This window comes from Enoplosus armatus, chromosome 4, assembly GCF_043641665.1.
Source record: "Enoplosus armatus isolate fEnoArm2 chromosome 4, fEnoArm2.hap1, whole genome shotgun sequence".
In the NCBI taxonomy this organism is placed as follows: domain Eukaryota; kingdom Metazoa; phylum Chordata; class Actinopteri; order Centrarchiformes; family Enoplosidae; genus Enoplosus; species Enoplosus armatus.
Genome location: NC_092183.1, coordinates 9404179 through 9421272, shown reverse-complemented (window position 1 = coordinate 9421272; position 17094 = coordinate 9404179). Strand labels below are relative to the sequence as shown.

The 17094-nt window shown below is 40.4% G+C and overlaps 1 protein-coding gene across 1 annotated transcript in view; it reads right to left on the bottom strand.

Moving 5' to 3' along the window:
- Window positions 1–129: 129 nt before the first annotated feature.
- The window catches only part of sh2b3 (SH2B adaptor protein 3), a 48712-nt gene continuing 31747 nt past the window's right edge, over window positions 130–17094 (bottom strand). The window contains exons 3-8 of the mRNA XM_070904863.1: window positions 7675–7776; window positions 6193–6281; window positions 3324–3415; window positions 2297–2511; window positions 1772–1949; window positions 130–877 (exon numbers count right to left, since the gene is read on the bottom strand). Of these exons, the coding sequence (XP_070760964.1) occupies window positions 519–877; window positions 1772–1949; window positions 2297–2511; window positions 3324–3415; window positions 6193–6281; window positions 7675–7776 (1035 nt within the window). The 3' untranslated portion in view covers window positions 130–518. The remainder of the gene's footprint in view (window positions 878–1771; window positions 1950–2296; window positions 2512–3323; window positions 3416–6192; window positions 6282–7674; window positions 7777–17094) is intronic.

The window sequence follows — 17094 nt, the reverse complement described above, 5'->3', positions numbered from 1 at the left end:
CCAATTTCACAGGCAGTGCCTTCCCACCAGATCAGGTCAAGTGCCAAAGAAGTTAAATCAAGCGCACCTCTATGAATGCACAAGAGTAGAAACATTTGAAAGTTTTTTTTTTTTCAAGGACAGCTACACATGTGGCTCTCACACAGAACCTCAACATCAATAAAACGAGAATAATCATCATGGTCAACGCTGTTATAAAACTCCCAAAAATACATTCACTGTGGACACTCAGGGTGGAGGTTGTGAGGGTCTGATGCTGGTAAACACACTCCCAGCACAGGCATAGTGAGTGTGTTTGTGTGCGTGTGTTTTGATACACACTGCCGCGCATTCATCAGACAAAGACTTGTCGGCTGAAGACTTGTCGGCTAAAGTTCACGAGTCTGCTATTATCACGTTAGCATCATGCGAGAGTCTCACACACCCACATGAAGCTGGGTGGGGGTCATAAAATGTGTCTGTATGATCATGTGTGACTGCCGTCTGTCAGAGGTGATGGAGGTGTGTGACTCAGCGGGTCAGAGCAACATGTACTGGTTGTCTATCGCCCGCTTGCGACCTCGCTCAGGCTCCAGCTCATAGTCTGAGTCCCGCTGAGGGATGTGGGGGTTGGGGTGGTGAAGCAGGGGTCTCCTCCCCACCGATTCAGTCCGACGCAGAGGAGCGGGAGCCGACGGAGGAGGGTCGGGGACGCGGTTGGTGCGAGTGGACGGGCGGTTCCCTGGGTGGGAAACGGAGCTGGGGCTGGAAGTGGTGCTGGTGGAGCAGGAGGAAGGGGGCTGAGCGGAGCTGCGAGCCAGGCTGCAGTGAGCCAAGCTGGGCTCAGAGCTCCACCGATGGAGGGAGAAAGGGACGAGAAGAGCGCCTGAGAGCTGACCTGGGAAAAGAAAAGAAAATGAGTTTTGGTGACTACAGCAACCTAAAACTCCAACTTCCTTTCTGCTGCACACCTGCTCACCGTGAACACCGGACTGTCATTAAAGGATCATTCTCGATCTTAGTTTTGTATTTTTGGTCATCATTACTACTGGAAATATTAAGACCTACCAAGTTAATAGCTGAGATCTGAGAACATGGTAACAAGTATTACCCAAACTTTAGAGAACAACTTCCTGGTTCAAATGTGACCTACGGCACTTGGTGTAGTTGTGCACCACAGTTTTTCTGTGCAATGACAAAGTTTTGTGTGTTTTTACTTTTTACTGCCTTGTGAACCTGTAAAAACAAAGCTATGTCTATTTGTGAGCCCTCGTGACTAGTTGCATAATGTCCATGAGTTGTGCACAGTTCCAACAAAGACTGACTTTCCCTTAGAACCTTTTTAAATTGCGTAATTACATTTATTTTTTTTTAGAAAACATGCCAGTATTTTACAAGGAAAAACAAGAATTAGACAAAAGTCAGAAAGTCAAGACAATGATATACTTTTATGTAACAAAACAATGTTTTTAGTTCTCGTCTATACAAGTACTCATTTCACACCCTCTCAGACTTATCCTGTGACCCAGTAGAGGAGTCCTAACCTCCAGGTTGGGTACCAATTATTTGGATAATTTGGATCCTCTTATTTACAACCTGTGTGACTGCTTGTGTTTCTTTGACTTTGGTGTCACGAAGTTGCAGAGTTTCCAGAGCAATGTTTCCATATCAACAAATAAGACCCAATTTGTAAAAGTCAAATTCACATAATCATTGCCACAAACACTTGAACATTGATAATTTTTCTGTTTGACAAAGAGATGTAACTGAGAGGTGAATGGTGGAGTCTCACCCTGCGATGGAGGGCTGGAGCCCGCCACTACGAAGCTGGACAGCATGACGGCGCCAGCGGCTCCACACTCCAGCGGGATGGGGAAGAGGCGGAAGTGACTGAGCATGTCCATAACAGAGGGGAAGCGCAGGTGCTGTACCCTGCACTGACCCCATTCTGTTAGAGAGAGCCGCAGGTGCTGCAGGGACAGAGAGACGGAGGCGTGTGAAAAAGAAAAACATTATGGAAAGTGAGATTTTCACACTGTCTGAGTATCTTCACCCTGGTGGTCAGCGTTAACACTTGTTTATGGTCTTTCCCATCAGCAGTATGTTTGCATAATGCTTCCTCATTAAAGGGTTGTACCACCTTTGTCAGGAAATGAGGTCGGCACCACTTTGACATACGCAGGCCAAAAGAAGAACAATGTGGGTTTGGAAAAAGCATTCATTCATATTACTAAATACTTTGGTGAACCACTTCCGGATGTGAACTAAAATGCCAGTGTGAACAAGCCCTCAGTTAGACAGACATTGTGACACGTACCTTCGCTTTTCCCTGGTAGTTAAACGTGAGGACGTAGTCTCCCCTGCGTGTCTCGCTCTGTCGGACCAGAAACACTCCGTGTCCATCTGGTCCAGAGCTCTGGACCAGGTAGGTTGCCTTGACGCGGGAGATAGGCCCGTGGAACCAGGGGTAGTTGAACAGGAAGTGATCGGTCTTTTGGCCAACCTGCTCCGGCGGGGCAAAGGTGACGGGGCCTGGAGGGAGAGAGAGTGCACTTAATACTGGACTTAAGGTGGATAGAAACACAACTTTAAATAAAGTGTTGTTCCACGTCCTCATAAAGAGGTGATAACTGTCGTGTTTAGAACTTGTTCCACTGCCCCCAAGTGGCCAAAATAAAAATAAATGGATACTGCTTTTAATCCCAGCTTATTAAAACATGGGCCTTATTTTCATAGGTCTGGTAATGATAAGACTGTATTCACCAAGTTAACTGCTGAGATTGAGGAACACGGCGACATCAATGCAACAAAGATCAATGAGGAACTACAGAAGAGAGTTCAGATGTTCAGACGGGTTGTAAACAAATAGTTTATCCAGACACTTTATTTGGCGCTAAAAACAAAAATGAGAACACAATAAATGTCTGTAATAATCCCTTGTTGCACAGGGAAACTGTGCAGACAACTATGGCAAAGTAGAAAAGCTTAAAGTTGCACCAGGAAGTTACAAAGTCTGCAAACTGTGATGAATGTTTAGAAACGACAGTTTGGGTAATAATTTACTGTTCGCCTTTGTTTTCTCTTCAAAAACTATTTACCTAACCAGAGAGTTTGTTTAAAATCCTGTTTTACAGCTTGTGTTTCTTGCCCAGTTGGACTTCTTGTTCCTCAATCTTACCAATTAACTTGGTACGTACGATTTCATCACGGCATTATCTCTGGACACCAGGATGTCAACAACGGTACACCCGAGAGTTTTAGGATGATATCTTTGTTTAAATGAACACACAACAACACCCTCATCGTTAGAGGATGTGTCTTCTTCATCTCATCTCACTACTCACTTTGACTTCCTAACTCTGAGCTCCCTCTGTGATTGGCTGGAGCAGAGCTGTCAGCTGGGGAGGGGAGGGGCTCCAGATCCACACTGCCTGACCTGAAGGAACAAGAACAGATTCAGATCACACAGTGCATCAGCTACAACACATGGAGGAGGAAAACCATTTCAGGATTATTTCGTTTCATTTTAAGACATTTGGGTTTCACTATCTTTCTTATAAGAAAGCTTCATCTCTGCTTGTGCTGGAGGATCAGCATCTTCCTTCAGATTGTGTTGAAATGATATTTAAGATGCTGTAAAATGCAGTTTAGAGGCTGCAGAAAACTCATTCAGTAACTGCAATTGTATGTTGATTTATTTCATAAGCAGGAGAGGAGCAACATATATGGGTAGAGAACCAAAGAGAGAGAGGTGTGTGTGTGTGTGTGTGTGTTGGTGGGGTGAGTCTAGTGAACATGGAGGAAACAGCAGGCTGAAGGAACACAAAGACACCGAGCACAGACAGGAAGTGAGTCCAGTTCACCAGTTCAGATCTGAACTAAGACTTACTGTTCTTCTGTTTCACTGCTCACACTCACACACATGGCCACAAAGACATGTAGACACACACACACATACAAAACCACAAGACATACAGACAGTATGTGTGTGTACATACACAGATGAGAACGGGAAGGTTAAAGAGGGAAGCCGGAGCAAATCCTGCTGAAATGCTGACTTGAGTTTGCAGCACTCTGAATAACAGGAAGACACGTTTCTCCTCACTCTGGGTGTGTTCTTGTTCTTCTATCTTTGTGAGAATCATTTTACCTTTTACTCTAAGTGAGGACATTTCAGCCAGTCAGCAGTGCTTCAAGGATTAGAGTTAAGGGCTCAGTATGCTTCAAACAAACTACACCTACCACATAGGGAAAAGTGTTTATACTTGTTCCAAATGGCCACGCTTGCATCCACCTGGCTGCATCAAGCTGCCTCCCTGATCTCTCGACAAGGTGAAACAAACAAACGGGGATAATGGTGCCGACCTTTGGACAAGCAGCCTTTTTCACAGCAGACATTTTGACTTGTCATACTAGAAAAAGCACAAGTGTTACAATAACATTAACTCCGTTCTATTCAAGTGTCCCGGTCAGCCATGACAGTGAGCCAGCATGCACAATACCAGCACCCTGAATCTGAAGCAGCTGCATGGAATTCAGCCATGATTCATTTTAGTATTTACACCTATGCTTTTCCTACATGTTACAATGCCCTCTGTGAAAAGGGAATTCATGGTGTACACACACACACAAAATTGCAGAACAGTATTAGTTTTTAAATGAATTAATTGAATGAATTAAATGATAAAAATTATGAGAAGAGAAATAGTGTGTCGGACAAGCAAGTGGTTTGTGAATTTTAGAGTGAACTCCGACCTCACTTGGACAAGTATTCACTGTACTGCTGACTACTGACTGACTAACTGTGTGTGTGTGTGTGTGTGTGTGTGTGTGTGTGTGTGTGTGTGTGTGTGTGTGTGTGTGTGTGTGTAAGAGCATTCCAGACATCTGCAGAAATGAGAAAGGTCCTGAGATTCTCCCGAGTCTCAGACCTCCCCCACACTTCCTTTCACAGAGCAACACACACACACACACAAACACACACACGTATGCTCTGAAACATGAGGTCAAACTTATAAAAGTACGTGTAATCGTAACGTCTGCTAATAAAGATACTATACTGTTAGTTTTGTATTACACTATTGAGTACTTCTATGAATATTATTTAATAATATTTATTTAAGAAACAATTGCTTTACAACATCTCTAAATTCTGACTTTCACGACTTCCAATGTTTCTTTTTCTACATTTATCTTTCCTCAGAAATATGAATCCTTTTGGAGTCAATTTCATGCTTAGTGGACTGAAGTTATGTTGGACTATTTTTGTTGACAATTTTTAAAATCCTAATATTATTTTTATGCACTCTGTTATGTAATCTGTATTTGGTAGTCTGATCTGCCAAAAAACGGCTCAATGAAGCTGACACAGTCATGACCTTATAAATTATGATTCTGTTGGCGAAATTTTTGTTTTTAATAATGCTTTTTTTTCTGTTTCACAACGTTTAATTTATTTTTGGTGAACTTTTCGCCTTTATTCAAAATATGGACAGTGGAGAGGTGACAGGAAATTAACCAGGGACATTGTGATCACAGTATACAGTAGACATCTTAACCACTAAACTACCACGACTCCCACACAACTGTCCAACTTTAATGAGTGCAACTTCAAGAGAAAGTTTAGTTCAATTTTAAAACTACATTTATTGCAGTTCAAACGTTTAAGCCCTTCGAGAATACTCTTCACACCAGATGTGTTGCCTCTCAAAGGTTTCATGTAAATATTAAGTCGACTGATGAGTTTGATGAATGATTATTTCCAGGAATATTACAAATATAACAAACCTGCTCCAGTCTGTAGAGCCCTAAAGCAGGTATGCGGTATGTGTTTGCATTTGAACCTCAGCACAAGTAAACATCCAGCACACCCACAAACACTAAAAACATCCAAAGTCCAAGTGTAAAATATTTCCACTCAGAATCTCAAGGGAAAGAGCTGCGCTAGGGGGAGACGGATGAGGGCGATGAAGGCTCCTGTTACATACTCTGTGTGAATCTGGGACCCAGCTGGCTTGGTCAGGTCGAGCCAAGTTATTGATTTCATGACTCAGATTCAAATGTATGATGCTGAAAAAACTATTTGTGAATTTGGTTTGCGCTCACAAAATCCAAAAATTCTAAGGAATTTGGATCAAATGTAAAAAGTGACTATGTTGAAACAGACTGGGCTCATTTATGGAGGTTTCAGGTGATATAAAATATCTGTCTCACCTGTTGCTGATACATTCTTTTAGCTCTGTGGTCCAGGAGCTGACCTGCTGGTCGTTGTCCGTCTCAAATATCAGACTACCGCGGTTAACCTGCAGAGACAAAGATGCTTTCACATAAACCATCCACATTATATAGACGTCGGACTGCACTACATTATGCAAATGCAAGAAATGGCCTAGACATGTTAAAAGTGCAATTTTTCTGATGCTATACATACACTGACAGGGTATTTAGGGCCTCATATTGCCATTTAGGCAGCGGCTCCCTTTTTGTACGTTTCGTAGCTTATTCTAATGAATCAAAACATGTTCAGGTGAAACTTTTGAGTTAACTTTATTTCCATTATAACACATTTTGAGCTTTGGTGAGCACATAGTGCAACATAAACACAGCATAGTAATAAACCATCACATAAATAGACATAAACAATATAGCATTCATAATTACAGACGAGAGACAAAAAAAGCTAACAACAGCATGCACCTCAAAGTACCAAAGGTTTACCATTCAAGAGTCAAAAAGCCTCGGGGGAATGTACTTTTTTCAAGCCACTCAGATTAAAAATAAGGTTGTAAGATATAAGAGAAATGCTGCTTCTGGTGAAGCAGAACCTTGCAGATTGAAAAGATAGACAGGAGGAAGTACCCAGAATAGTTTTACCTATTTTCTCTAATGCATTCTCTTCAGTAGTAGTCAGGCTACCAAACTGTGATAGAGAAAGTATAAAACTGCTATCAAATAATCACTGTGGCTGTAAAAACTTTGTAGTTTGCTTCGTTATTGTGATAATCAATTTGGATTCAGGTTTGTGTCACTGGATTACAATGGTTTTCTCAGCACAAATATATTAATATATATATATATATATATATATATATATATATATATATATATATATATATATACGTCCTTAAATGTTTCAAAGCCACTTCTGCAGCATATTCCACTCCTCTGCTGTCCATCCATGTGCTCAGTGAACAAACACAATTTCAAAGACACATTTATTTTCTAGCCAAGTTTCATAAAGGGCAGTAGAGCAACAAAGACGCAGCGTTTTTAGATATATTTTGATGGACAGCAGAGAAGTGAGTGGTGATATATGGATGTTTGAACGTTCCCCCCCCCCCCCCCCAAGAAAACTTGGAATATATTATAACCAGCATTACCCAAGCTGCTGTTTGTGAGAAAAATACAACGTTATGACAGCCATCTTTCAACACAACAGGCACTGAGTGTTTGACACTCAAGAGACAAAGTTTGGGTGGAAGGTTAAAACCAACGAGGTCTAAATGAAGGTTATTTGGGGAGTTTTGTTATGAAGTGATATGACACAATGATTGTCCTGTTTCCTCTTCATGTTAGGTTGAGGGTGGAAGATCTAAGCAACGTGAATGTAAACAACAAAGTGGGCAGAGTCTGCAAACTACAACTGTGCCCTTTTGAGCAGAAAGAGTAATATTTTAGTTGAAAACCTGAACTTACCTTTAAAACAAATGTGTTTAAGTTGTCAGGCATCTCCAGCCGGTTGCAACGACGGACTTCTTGGATATCTGAGCAGTGAGTCGTCAGCTTGGGACTGGAGGCCTGAAAAACACATGACGACTGTCAACTTTCTTGAAACACAATACATAACCTGTACTCTGTCAAACAGGAGTGTTAACCTTCCTCTTTATGATTATACTGTCTGTAACAGTAAAAGTATTTTTCTAAACTGGTGTGTGTAAATAACAAAATGTTGAAATGAGCCTTCAACCAGCCTCTGATGTCTAGGGTGGCTGAACAAGTGATGTCATTCAACAACATGATGAACAACACGCTGCAGGCCAGTTGCTGGTAGTCTGTGAGGTGGAAGTGACGTTTGGGGCCGTTAAAGAAATTATTCTGAAAAGGGGTTTCTGGATAATTATCCCGATTAAGTGGGACGTTGTTTCTGGACACACATGCAGCTTTTAAAACCTTTTTTGATGATATGAGCACAAATTCATTCACATACATGGCACGGAGAGGACGCCTGGGAGACAGATACCTCATAATCTTAGCAAATAAAACCCAAACTATCTGCATGGCTAGATACCACTTAGGGGCTAAATGCTTTCGGAAAATATGATTTTTTGTGATTTGGGTGAATCAACCTTTTAAACCTGCGGATAATTTGTGGAATTATGTGCCTCCTTTGGGCTTAAAATCTGGGGCTTCTGGCATACAAGCATCTGCTTTCCCAACCAACAGTGCTGCAGCAGCCAAACTCACATAGTCTTTGTAGCTTTGTTACTCAATGGCACATTACTGCAGCATAGTTTGTACATTTCCAGCCAGATGTCCTAAAATAATTGAAAAAATATCTCTGCACGCCTCTTTTTTTCACCTTTATTCAAATGTCTAGCAACAAAAAAAGCTTTACTGATATTGAGATGGGTAGAATAGAATTGACTTCTGAGTACGGTCTCACTGCAATATGTCTTATTTTAAGGTTGGCCAGTTACAGATAGCACACTACACCACAGATATGCATGTGTGCAACATGGATGCCGCTTATTTTACTATTCGCTGTCTTAACACCTCGCAAATGAAGCCCAGATGGTCCACAGAAAGCCTGGAAAGCAGTGCCAGTTTCTGTCAGTGTGGGACACATTTGTGCCTGTGCAGTTATGTTGCTGTGTTTATTTGAGTGTATGTGTGTGAATGACTGAATGTGTATTGTGTTTGCCAATATGTGCAGCCTCTATATGTGTATGCATGTGTGAGTGCGGCTGAAACTGAAGCCTCCCTTAGTGAAAGAAAAGGCAGTGAATCGTAGGAAGAGGGGCATGATGGCAGAGCTCCAAGGTCGACCCCACCAGGACAAACTGTGTATTTGAGATACGAGGGGCTTCCTGGTGGCTCTTTGACCCGAGGCACAGCATGAACTCCTGATACTGTGGCTGCATGTCAAACACCAGCAAAACCATCAGTGACCCTGACTTTTATCCACTAATAAAACAGACATATGGAGATACTTTCAGTAAGTCCCATGCAGGTAAACCTGAAACCCAGCTGGACACAGGAAGCACAGCGTGTGCACGACGACAGATACACGCACCCACACTAATCACACGTAACTAATAAAGCGATGCGGAGCCTTCGAGCCCCCAGATACAAACAAGCGCTGACGGAGCCCCCCCGGCATAAACACACACAGACCCACACACACACGGATGGATGACTCAGTCAGCCATGTGTATGAGCCGGTGGCATGTCGGGTCAGAAGTCACCTCTGAAATGAAGCCTGGGTGACGGCTGATGGAAACACGTGGAGATGAGAGAGTCAGCAACTCTTATTGAGGAAAAACCAGCATGTGCGTCATTCGTTAGCTATATGTGTATATCAACCAACACTAAAAGTATAAAGTATATTTTTACAGTTTAAAATACACACTGTGCTTTAATATGTACGCATCATCCATCTATAAATCCTGCACGCTGTATATTCTGTATATAGACACGTATACATGCATATACTGTACATAACCACCCACGTCATGTTTTTAAGTAATCTAGTATTTATTCCTTTGCACCATTTGTATTTGTTAACAATTACAGAAACACTTGACTTGTATATAGACACTGTATGCTGCTGGTCATTTTCTCTGTCTTTTTACATGTATTTATATATATATATATATACACACATGCACCTATTTTTTCACCTACTTGTATGTATATAATAGTTCTATGTTTACCTATATAACTTGTTGTAAAGCTTAAAGCGGATTTTTGCTAATCGACTAATCGTTGCAGCTCTACTTAAGTATTCAAAAATCAAACTGTATATAGTCAAATTGTGTTTGTCCAATTAACATACTAAAAGAAAATCTTAGTATATTAATACAGTATGTTCTTAAGAATATAGGATCTTACACTGTGACTGACTGTGAACCGCAATATTTTTACTCATCATGATATAATTATATGGAGAGATCATAAATATTATCACCCAGCCCAGGATGGAGTCCTCAAAAATTAATATATTGAATCTACAAGCAATTAATGTGAGATTACACCAAACTTTCTCCCAAACAAAGTGGACGATAACAAGCTACAGTTGGATCAACATCAAACCCTATGGGACAAACATATGCAGGAGACAAAAGTGGAAGGGCGTGAGTAGCGTGAGAGAGCAGAAGCAGCAAAAGGAAACAGACGAGACAGTGAAAGACACGGCGTTGGGTGGGAGAGAGTGAGGGATGAAGAGCAGAAGAAAGAGCAAGGAGGACGGATTCCAGGGCTTTGTGCACCGGATGAGTTTGAGTCTATGTGACAGTGTGTGAGCCTGAGGAATGCCTATGTTAATCCTACACACACACACACACACACACACACATCAAAAGAATAGATGAAGCCCCCCCACACACACACACACTCGCCCAATTTCTTCAGCTTGCCAGTGACGTGAATGAACCCCATAACTCCAAAACGCTCTTTGTTTTAACCACAAAGTCTAATATTATCAATAAGCAGCGCTGTGACGCAGAGATGAGAGGGATGTGACTCATTTAGAGAGATCTGAGTCAGTGAATGAGGAACTGACTGAAAAGCAACTTGTGCCAAATTGCTGCCACTGCTGAATTTCAGTGCAGGATGTTCAGAGAAATGTGTTTCTTCAGATTTGGGCTGAAACTTTCAGGTTTTCTTTTAACTGTCCTGCGCAGAAAGATAGAGTGAGAAAGATGCAATCAATGTATTCTCAGAGGAGAGGTGTGTACACTTGCAGGGAAGACCAGAGGCACATACTGAGTAAAAAAAACAAACATGTTATTGTACAAGATACTAAGCAAATTGATTGGTAATAGACCCATAATATTCAGTCACAATACAAAGTAAATTAAAAACAAATCAATAAAGTAAAAAAAATGATTATTTGAGGAGGTTCATTATGTATTCTTGGAAACAGTAGGTGACACAACAATCTCATTTCAAGGTCGATTGAGTAGTTGTTTCGATTACAACTAGAATTTAAATGATAAGTTGATTGGCAGAAAATGACTCGCCAGCTGTTCCAATAATTGATTAATCGATAATGGAAATAATTTAGTTGCAGCTCTACACACAACAGACAGAAAATATACACAACAGATTTGACAACTCCTAACTATGAGCGCAAACCAGTTTACTTATATTAGCACATTGCTGATTAATGAATACGTGTGCATCTACTTCACGCCAAAAAACTAAAAGGATGTGAGTTAAAGCTTCACCATCAACATCGTAACTACACAGGATGTGCGACAGTTAATGAGATCTGGTACTGTGTGTGTGTGTGTGTGTGTCGGTGAGCATACAAGCTCAGAGTGACTCATTGAGAGGAATTTATTGTGAGAATGTGAATGAGTTTCTGACTAAGAGCATCTTTGAGGAACCATATGTGTCTGTGGAGGGGAAAAAAAAGAAGAAGAAAAAAAAAGAACAGGCAGCAGATGTCTCACTGGTTGAGCAACAACATAACAGGCCTGATTTCTGTGAATCAACTTCATCAGGGGAGCAAGTTCAAGCTCACAGCACATTTCCTATTACTGCAAACTGTAGTCTGTAATACTCCCGAGGGAGGACACACACAAACAGACTCACACACACACACTGAGCAGGCCTTTGCCCTTTTTCTTCCTTTATTTTATAATCTGCATAGAAGTTTATTTCCTTACACAACACCACCAAGCAAATGTGGGAAAGCTGTGTGAGCATTCATGAACTGTGCAAGTGTGTTCATGTTTAAAAGCGTCTCAAAAAGGAGAACCCCCCCCCCATCAGAGTCAGAGGGTGGCTTGTTAGTATCAGAACCAATGTATGAAGCAACTGTTAACATTTTTTGTAGGCAAGGCAAATCAAATGAGCACAAAGAAAAGCAAAACGACCACAAAAGGGTGCAAAATGACTAAAAAGATACACTAAAGGACCACAAAGAGATGAAAAACATGATGCAAAATAGCTAACAGGAGATGCAAAATGACTAAGAAAAGCTGGAAACAACCACGAAGAGACAAAAAATGTTGTGTCTCTTACAGTCTGGGGGTCTTGCTCTTATGTAGGTGGGATGGGGGGACTTTCACATGGGCCTGTTGCCCATGGCTATATTTGGCTTTTACTCATTACACTGAATAAACAATGTAACTATTAATAATGTACACTTTATTATTGCCAAGAACCAAGGCTTCAAATGTGAGTCATAACACATATTTACTACAGAGACTATCAAAACTAAAGCTAACGCTTACCATTCATTACTGTCATCAGTGACTGCTCCTCTTTGTCACAAACAGCTCTCTGCATTGTTTGTCAGCAGACCTAAACTCTATGACCTTATAATGCTACTCTTCGTCATCCTGCATCTGTGAAAGCATTGAAGAGGTACCACATCTCAAACAAAGGTTTCTGCATGCTCATATCTTCAGTGGACAAATAAACCCAAGATTGTGTTGTTGTTTTTTTTTAAATGGTTGCATCATTTTATCAAATGGAAACATATTAAGACGCCGTCTGTATCTTTTTCGTTTCAACGATGTTTGGCTGCACAGCATGAGTTTGTATTCAAAATCCTGATGGCGGAGAGTGGGATGGAAGAGGTTATTTCATTTATTAAGTCCAGGATCTCAAATGAGAGGATTTACTGCATTTTTTTGCTTTAAATCTTTGTTTAAATCTTTGCGTATTGGTTCAACTAAACAACTTCAAAGACATCACTGTGGGTTTTGGGAAACTATAACGTACATTTTTCCACAATATAGACTAAACAATTACCTGTTAATTAAAAAAAGATTAACACATAATGAAAATAAGTGTTAGACGTGGTCCTGTAACAGATGTTAAAAACATTCACTGTACTACTGTTTAGTTGACGGACTTAAATTAGCCGATAAGCTTTGATCTTTTCTTGGCAACTAAAATATAAACAGGTAATCTATCAGCTGAAAATCTGAGTGAAATATGAAGCTGATGCTGATTTGTCACAGTGACATTTTGACCCTGCAACAACTTTTCAGTTTTGACTTCTAAGTTCTTTTCAGATTGAGTCAACTTTCACTACCGTGTTTCAACTCCACACACAGAGAGGACCGATATTGTGAATATGAGACGCAGATATGCAGCAGTGACAACATGGCCTACATATTGCTGTGTGAACCCCGCCTTTCAAATTATACTTACTGTATTAGTTTGATCTTTGAAAGGGTGCGCCTTCCCAGTATTGTTTGTGGTGCTAAACCAAAGTTTCAACGTTGAATACCCAAAGGTAAAAAGGTAGCACGCACACAGATTTTCAGGACAAAGTTGACAAATCTTCTCAGCACCATGATGCTTGTTTAGGTGTTCAACGTTTATCAGCCGTTATTCCTGTCCTTCCATGTTTTGTGCATATTTATTGTGTTGTATTTTGTTGTATATGCATTTTTTCTCTGTTTTTAACAGGTCAAGGACAAGAGTTGAAAATTAGCATTTTAGGCTAATTCTGGCTCATTGAATTGATTGTGATTTTTTATTGTTGCATCATTTCATCAAATGGAAATATATGAGACACCGTCTGTATCATTTCATACACATTTCCCCAAAAGTCATCTCCACTACAATCTAAATAAAGTAACAATATTCGACTACACAGCATCTCTTGCTCCATTTATCTATTTTATATCACTATAAACTGAAGATCTTTGGATTTTGGAAAGATTGTAATAGACATTTTTCACAATGTTGTTGACATTTTATAGACTAAATGATCAATATATAAATCACTTGTGTTAATAATGATAATGAAAATAATAAAACTGTTAAATCTTTATCAGCTGCAGCTCTATATTAGATACGTCAAAACATTTTTTAGTGCCAAATGTGTGACATTCAACCTCCTGTACTACTAATACACTAACTTTTGTTCTTAGATGAATGAGCATTATCCCCGAATGAAATGAAAAAATGATCAAATAAATAACATGACAAACCAACAGTAACATTTCAGGCACTACTGCTGCCTGTTCGCCAATCAAAGTTACAACTTGCTTCACACAGGTTTACTGTACACACACACACACACACACACACACACACACACACAAACAGTGTATGAAAGTCGCTCACAAACAAGCAAACAAAGAGACACGGCAACAGATGCGACCTCTCACCCACACAGTCACAAACGCGTCTACAGTTTGAGCGCACACACCCACACACGGGTGACACACAGGATGTTTGGAGTCCAAAATCTTCCCAGGGTCCGTCTCTCAAGGCCGTCGCCACGGCAACTGACTGACACACTCAACATTCCACTACCCCTCCGAGGGTCGCCGTAGCCAATGCTGTCCGGGGTGCATGCATGTGTGTGTGTGTGTGCGTGCGCGCTAGACTGACCTTAGACTCTGCAGGGTTGCCAAACTGATCTCTGGACAGATTTTGTAAAGTGTGTATGCAGAACTATCCTACACAAACACACACACACACACACAAACACACACGTTTTAACCTCCTAAGACCCAAGCTCTATCTTAATTTCTCTTTGCTATTTGGGCTTATTGGGACCTGATAAGTACAAAAACTACGCATCATCTGTTGACATGATGTAGTTCCACATACGGGGACAATTTTGAATTTCCATATAAGCAGAATTAAGTATTATGGTATAACCCAAAATGTGATGTCCATGCATGTGGATGCCAGGTCTTAGGAGGTTAAAGACTTACAGCACCACCCATATGGGCCTCATAAGGCAGGAGAGACCTCGACCGACACATCAGTCTGCGCTTCAACTGGTTTCAGGTTGGGATAAGTGTTGTAAACCAGTTTTCCTTGCTGGATATGTTAAGGATAAGGCTGGTGATAATATTTTTCTTATTCTCAACAAAACCCATCAAAAGACCCAAATCAACAGCAGAATGACCCTACTAACAATTATCATTGGAGTAGTCAAAGCCTTATAAGCCTTATTCAGTGCCAAAGAGCTCCATTTTGTCCAAAAACTATTGAACATTAATGAACCACTCTAGTCAAGTTCCATTCAAATTTAGCACAAATTTGAGTGAATTTCCCAAAAAAAATCAGCAAAACAAAATGCAGATTAAAGCGTGTTTCCATTCACTACTGTTATTAGTTGGTTAATCAAGATAATTCTTCTGTCTGGTGCCGAAGAAGAGGGCGCAACGAGATGATGTAATCAAAAGAGTGCCAGTCAAACCTCAAAGGAGTGAAAACGATGTGGAAAACGTGATGGAAGTATAACATTTATGTTTGTTTCATGTATTAATTTGAGGAAGGTTACAGCCTCCTCATTGCTCCACACAGATCTGATGTTTGGTCTGCTGCAGTTATTTCTTCTCTTCAGTTTTTTGCACAAATTGGAAATGCGCATAAAACGGTGGATGAAAGGTGGATGAAAACCCTGTAGTTTCTATTAGTCCAACCCGCAAACACGTCTTGCTGCTGCTCCAAATCCACTGCTGAAAACAACAATTACATTCTTTACACCAGTTTGAGTCACATTTACTAAAAACTCCAGTGCCCGGCTGTTTTAGGAAATTATTTAAAAACATATTTAAATCTAAAATACATATTTGTGCCCCGTGCCTCAGTTGGTGTTGAGTGACAGACAAGCGAAGAAGTCTGAAAGTATTAAAGAGACGGATTAACACGGTTGCTGGTTTTTGTCTTTTCATGAGATTAGTTGACATTTTTTAACCAGCTTGTGTTAAAGGGTGATTTTTTTATAATCTGGCTGTACTGTAGACATATTTTTGGTATGTTTGTAAAGAAAAATGTATTCCTTTTCAAATGTGTTTATAGAATAGCAATAGCTGCAGCCAATACTGCTGTGATCTGTAGCAGCTGGCATTGTTTTCATCCTTCTACTCTACTGCCAGGCTCCACCACCTGTTGCTTGTGTCACACAGATAAACACTCCTGAGGTCTTCCTCCATAGTTGGTGGGACAGAAATAGAGTTCTCTGATCCCAGCTCACTGGTTTCCTCCATGACAGGGTGGCTAAACTTCTCTTCCTGTATATGCAGCAATTCATAAGATCTAAAGCCTTGTTAGTGGCAAGCATTGCATCATCATGCACAGAAACCTGCATTTTGGTTTGGAGAAATGCTACTTATACACTTTACAACTTGTGAGGTTTCCGTCATATATAGCTACATTTACTTCTACGTTATCAGAAGTTTACTGACAAAGCCGACACTGCATGTCCGTCTAGAACCAAGTTAAAAAAAACAAGACTATCAAATGTAGTAAATCTTGCAGTGTGTCTCTTAAAAAAGGTTGGTGGTTTGTGTGGGGGTCTCTTTTGATTTTGAAAGTAGAATTCAACCGAGAAAGCAGATCCAAAACATAATAACATTGAAAAAAAGTTAAAGGCCTCGCTGAGGAATATTTTACAGATTCTCTCTGGTCTACACTTTCAAATTATTACGCCCATGGAGAGCAGCTGTGATCACATGATACCATAATACAAATGAATTAAAAGGTTTTATACATTTTAATCCAAAAACTGTCTTGCAGTTCGAGGCCTGGTCAATATTTTTTTAACAAGATCTTTATGATATGACAACTAATTTACAGTTAAATAACTGTAAGATCACTGAATATAAAAAGGTTTTAGGGTTTAGTTTATGCATTTTACTGTTCATGAAGTGTTACTCTTTCAGATCAGCACTTTCAAAGTCAAAGGAAATATTTTAAAAACATGCCACCACTGAGAAAAACCTGTACAGTCACCTTTGAACACACTGGTTTCTGCTATGTGCACATAGGTGGAGAGCAGGCAGCCAGGAGATCACTAGAACTGATCACATTCACAATCAGCTCTATCTGTGGCATCATGGAGGATGTGGGAAACACACACACACACACACACACACACATCGAGCACTAGTTGTGGGGTTACCAACG